This window comes from Rhineura floridana, chromosome 1 (assembly GCF_030035675.1).
Source record: "Rhineura floridana isolate rRhiFlo1 chromosome 1, rRhiFlo1.hap2, whole genome shotgun sequence".
NCBI lineage: Eukaryota > Metazoa > Chordata > Lepidosauria > Squamata > Rhineuridae > Rhineura > Rhineura floridana.
In genome coordinates, this window is record NC_084480.1 from 89,350,559 (window position 1) to 89,356,199 (window position 5,641).

At 46.3% G+C, this 5,641-nt stretch overlaps 1 protein-coding gene across 1 annotated transcript; it reads right to left on the reverse strand.

Moving 5' to 3' along the window:
• Window positions 1-1,761: 1,761 nt before the first annotated feature.
• GADD45G (growth arrest and DNA damage inducible gamma) lies at window positions 1,762-4,051 on the reverse strand. The gene is made up of 4 exons (XM_061609746.1): window positions 3,819-4,051; window positions 3,416-3,547; window positions 2,994-3,207; window positions 1,762-2,512 (listed from the first exon to the last, which is right to left on the reverse strand). Exons 1-4 carry the CDS (start codon window positions 3,869-3,871, stop codon window positions 2,402-2,404), a joined length of 510 nt encoding a protein of 169 aa, XP_061465730.1. The 5' UTR covers window positions 3,872-4,051; the 3' UTR covers window positions 1,762-2,401.
• Between the last annotated feature and the right edge of the window lie 1,590 nt (window positions 4,052-5,641).

Sequence of the window (5,641 nt, forward strand, 5' to 3'; positions counted from 1 at the left end):
GCTTCAATAATAAATCTTCCAGAATGTGTTTACACAACCATCTTTTGCTTATAGGTTGTTATGTATATGATAAGACATTAGCCTACTGTTGTTGTATCAACTGCAATGCTAAGATGCATTGTATGGTTAGCAGCGCATTATCATACCTTATACAGTTAAAACAAATACCAAGTGGCACTCTATGGAATGCAATCCATATGACCATGCTAGAAACAGAGTGCTTCAAATTCCATTGGGCAGCCAAATAATTTTGTTCAAGATGCACCCAGCCTTTCAGGTCCAAACACTAGACAAAGGCATGGACATCAAGTGATGCCATAAAGCCTGAGAGGTTTGTATCACACAGTGTTCTTTTGCAGGACTGGGGGTGGAACTAAAGGAACTAGAAGACACCAATGCTCCTCATTCCCCTATAGGCTTCTCATGCCACTTAGTCAATCCTCTCTTTTACAAAATTCTTAACGCTGCCAATTGAAAAATATGGTTGATCTTTTGTTTCTGCAGTATGACTAGAAAAATGAGGGCATTTACAGTTTCATTGAAATATGCATCTGGGGAATTACTGTAGTGGTTATCGGATTCAAAACACTGTGCTAAGATGAGATGCAAATAGATCACTTTTGCCAGAAATCCAGTGACCACAACGGTTACTTTTATCAACATTTTTTTCTCCTTTGGAAAAGATCTGTTTTATTGATTGAAATAGTGCTTGCAGACAATTGGGGCACTGAAATGACAGCTTCTATTGTCCCAGCATATGGCAGACAGACAACAAGCCAACAGCTTGAAGCAGATGCAAGCTATTGGTGTTCCATCTTCATATTTCCAATGCAATCATGTTTGGGGTTTGTTGAGGCTAAAAAGTCTGTTGCATCTAACAAAAGTGAAATCTGGAGTTGTACATGATAGAATGTGACTGAACAGCATGAAAAGAATAGTGGCTTGTGTAACAAATTGTTTCTCTGACACCTTTTAACTATAGCTACTGAGAATTAGAAGCAATAGCATCCACACCACTGCTAGGCATCTCAAACTGTGGAACTATTTTTGTAGTTTTTATTATTTCAGTTTTAAAATGTTCAGCTGCCTTGGAACATGTGCCAAGTCTTTTTAGTGCATAACAAAGACCACCTCCTATAAACAGAGCTCATTAAACATGCAGCCCTTCAGTCTTGCAAGCTGTTGCGACAAGCAGCTGTTGCCATGTGGTAGGTGAAAGGTCAAGTTATTTCTAATAGAAGGAATACTCTTTGTTCAGCCACTTTCTGTAGCTTAGATGTTTTCTGCTAATGATAAGATCTGTGGGCCATTTACATTATAGCTTTGACCAGTACATTTTAGAGACCTCATTATTACATACTAAAGTTAAAAGCTAAACCATATGCATCTTTTTAATTACAACTCATGTAAACTGCAGAAAAGCAGCCCAGAGAACTGTGTGTACAATGGCAGGTGCACATTTCAACCACTAAGTGTTTTAGCAGGCACACAGTGTAGATAAGCAATATGCACTTATTAAAAAATGATAATATCTAAAGCAACTATAAGACAACTGTGCTTAAGCCCACTGTTATTCATTGTGTGTTGGACTGTGGCCCAATCACTGCCTTCCTGCAATACCTTTAGAAGAATTAATGTTTAATTGTGGTAGGCATCCCAGCATTCTGTTTTATTGCTAAGTTATACGTTTCACTCCTTTGTCTCTTGTTTTGGATTCTTCCCCACCACCTCACAAGCAAGACCATCATCACTACATGAAAGTTAATTATCAAAAATTTATTATAAATGTAGAAGAACTTCAATAGCAGCATGAATTTCAATTTAAAAGAATTATTGCAAAATTGGTTATCAATACAGAACACAGTCCAAAAAGGCCTCCGAAAGATCGATCTGCATCAAAATCTTTGAAGAAATGCAACAGTACTAAAGTCTTTTAAACTTCCAGTCTCTTAGGGGGGTTGCACACCCCCGCCAACAGTTTCTTGTTACAATACTGTGTCCATACCTGCCCATCATCAGTGACCAGTTTTCAACTTTCACACTTGCTTTCTAACACAAGCAGACCACCTTAACTGGAAACCTGCCAGTTTTCCCCCCTTTGCTTCTGCTCCTAAAAAACATGCAGTACTTCTTCAGCTCCGTAGACATGCCAGCTTCTCCAGCGCTGCAGCATAGAGAAGGAACTCGCTGCTGGCACAAACCACTCCCCTTCTTCCTTTGCTTCTCCTTTCTCTCCACAAGAATCCACCACGTGCTGTCTGAGTGACTTAATCCAAGCTGTTGACCAGGCTAATCCCCAGAATCAGCCACTTGTTGGGTTGCCCAGATGTGCAACACCAGGATGAGAATGCAACAAAAGGTTTTCAACCTCTCCTATGCACTGGATTTATCATCATCATCATCACTCAGGCAGGGTGATGCTGGGCACCCAGTCGTTGACATTTCGACTCTCTTCACAAAACAAGTTCAACTTGTCCAAGGCTGGATCTTTCCAGGCATCCTCAGCGGGGTTCTACAATAAAGGAAAGAGAACAAGGCCACATGAGTGAAAATTGCACAGTGAGGGGGTCATCAAAACGTATTATGCGAGGAAGCAAGAACTGTTCATGGCTAAGAACAAAACAATTGCCATAATATCCCAAATATTAATAGCATAACTTCTGAATGGGTATGAACTTATTTAACATTCATATAGCAACCCCTGAGCCACCAGTAAATACACTCATGAGATGTGCTTCCTTGGGAATGGGCCCACTGGCAAAAATCACTTAAATTGTATGAGTGGAAGTTATTTGGTGGCCAGTGGTTGCTCTGGCACTATTTTACGACAGGACATTAAGTGGACAGAAGGGACAGGGGTCAAAAGAGATTGGGAAGGGTAGAATCCCACCCTTTGCTAACTCCTGCCCAATGCCCACATATTAAGAGATGTTAAATGCTAGGGCTTCTTGCAAATGCACCCCCATGGACTTTATATGGCTATGAAAACTCACCGTTATGAGGATGCAGTGCAAGTCTCTGGGTTCCCCAGTCTCCTCACTGGCCCCCACGATGGCAGCTAGCTTCTGGATGTCACTCACTCTCACAATGTCGATGTCATTTTCACAGCAGAAAGCTTGGATGAGGGTGAAGTGGATTTGGAGTGCAATATCCCCCTCCTCTTCTTCATCTGCAGCCAGCACACAGAAAGCGACAGTATCCGGATCGCTGCAAAAAGAGAAGGGGGAGGAAAACGGATATTAGTGGGGTTCAAGGAATACTTCAGCCACAAAGGATAGTAGGATCTCCCGTAAGGAAGGACCCTCTTCCGACCATCCCTCTGTTCTAAGGAGCAGCTGGTGCTCAAGACTGGGCGCGGGGCATGGAAAAACCTTTTTTTACCAAAAAAAAAAAATGCATAACTCTTGACACTCACACATTCATCAGCTTCGCAGATTCGTAGACGCCGGCGGTGAGGCAGCCGCGGCGCTGCGAAGAGACGAGCAACTCCTGGAGGGCTTTACCGGCGTTCTGCATTCTGCTGCCGCTCGAGGCGCTGCTGGAGCTACTGCAAACAAGACAGGAGGAGAGGAAAAGTGCCGTCAGTTGTGGGAACCTTTCTCGGGCACAGGCCCTTCCCCTCACCCCAGCCCAAACGCCCGCGGCTGCCTTCCTCGCCACCCCCTTCCCTGCCCCGGAGCCGCCAGTGCTCGCGCTCCTCTCCGCCTGTCTCTCCTCTCGAGTCTCTCCGAGCCTAGGAACGGCTTCGCGAGCCCTTCCCTCTTGCCGTCACTCCCGGGGCTGAGCCTTAAGGATAGAAGCCTCTGGCGGATAGGTACCTGTCGCTTGTTTCAGGCATTGGTTCCTGGCCGTGAACTTCCTCCAGAGTCATAATGGTCCACACGGGCAAAGCAAATCAAAGAACGAGGTCCAAAACCCACGAGGATTATCCACACAAGAAGGCTTGCTCAGCAGCTAAAAATCTCCCGGGAAGAAGCCAACCAAAAAACACCGACGTTCTTGTCTCGAATATCAATCAAAAGTCCCCAGCGAAGTGTGAGCTACAAACGGCGGCGCCTGCCGTATTTATAGGCTGCCGAGCTAACTGCGCCGGCAGCTGCTGGAATCTCAGCGGCTCTGATTGGCCAGAGGAGGGGTGTATTGTTATGCTAAGCAGGCAGTAGGTAGAGCCGGCTCGTGCCAGGAGGCCACGTGGGAGAAGGAGGGGGACTGAGGAGTAGGGTGGAGGGAGACGGGGGATTACAAAGCCTCAAATCTGCTACTGCTGCTTTTGTTGTGATGTTACTAGGCAGACTGCGGCCGAAATATTTGATCTTTAAAAGGGAGTGGGGGAGGGAGAGGAATCAAAGGGAATGTTGCCTTAGATGTGAAACTTGTGGTTGTACGTATAAAGCTCTGTGCAAACTTCGCTGAAACAACGTCTTTGACCATGAGATGAAAAAATGAAGTAACTCCGCTTGTAAAAAGCTTTCTTCCCCTTAAAAAAAAGTTATTGAAAAGCCACCAATGCGTCACAAACGTGGTTTCTAGGAATTGCTCTATGTGCTCGATAATTTCTACTTTTGCAGCTCGGGGTCGCCCATCCCGGTCTATTTTAAACGCGTTAGATTTGTTTTTTATTTTATTTTTCTGCAGCAGCCATCCAAAGCGTGCCTTGCTGCAAACAACGCACAAAAGAAAACAAGAGGGGTTCCTGCAAAGTTCACGCGAAGGAGGGAGGACCAGCCCGGCATGCCTAATCAGCCGCTGCGCGGAGCAGATTGCGGATGGCACACGCGGCTCGTTTGCATTTCTATAGGGCGCGCACAATCGCCGCGGTCTGGCGTGTGGCAGTTTGGAGCGCAGACAATGCGAGCCTTTCTCTTCATAGCAGCACTGTCCACCTGCCACCGGGGCGAGGGTTCGCTTTTGGCCCAAGGCAGGGGGGGGGGAACAATGGCCTGACTCTCTTGTGTCGGCCAATCTGCTACGGCTGATGAATGTCTCCACTCGCGCACGCTTCCAAAGCGCAGTTGAATGGGGGAGGCTTTTGGAGCACGCGATCGTCTCCTTTCTCAAAAGGGCCCATTCTTCGTCCCTTTGTTTTATCCCCTTAGCCACGCTTGGATACATTGCAGGACATTGCTGGGGCAGCCTTGGCATGTGGCCAGCTTCGCCGGGCCAATCCAGAGGCATCAGGTTTTAGCCAGCTGCTGCTTGGGACAGCCATGAGCAGGAGCATCCCGCCCGTTCCTGTTAGGGCGCTTTCCCGAAACTGCAGCAGACACTGGGAAAGTGGGCACACCAACTGCCGTCAGTAGTTTCTGTTGTGAATCAAATGAATCAGAACCCCATTTTTCAACCACTGCGTGGCAGGATCTTTTCCTGATTTATTTCTTTTTTAACATCCAGGCATCCTAGAATCCTCGTGGTCTGTTGCTTCAATGTGTCATTCCGGATGAGCAGCGCTATCTCCGGGATACTGAAGTGCATCTTTCCGGTTATAAACTCCAGTGCAAAAAGGACAAGATCTCTAAGAACGGGGCGGGGGCTTCCAGAACATGCTTGCAGGCCCAATAAGGGGCATGTGTTATGCGATAATCCCTTTGCAAATTCTCTCCGCACTCTCTGGAACTCTGAAGTCGGCTTGTCCTGGCATAAA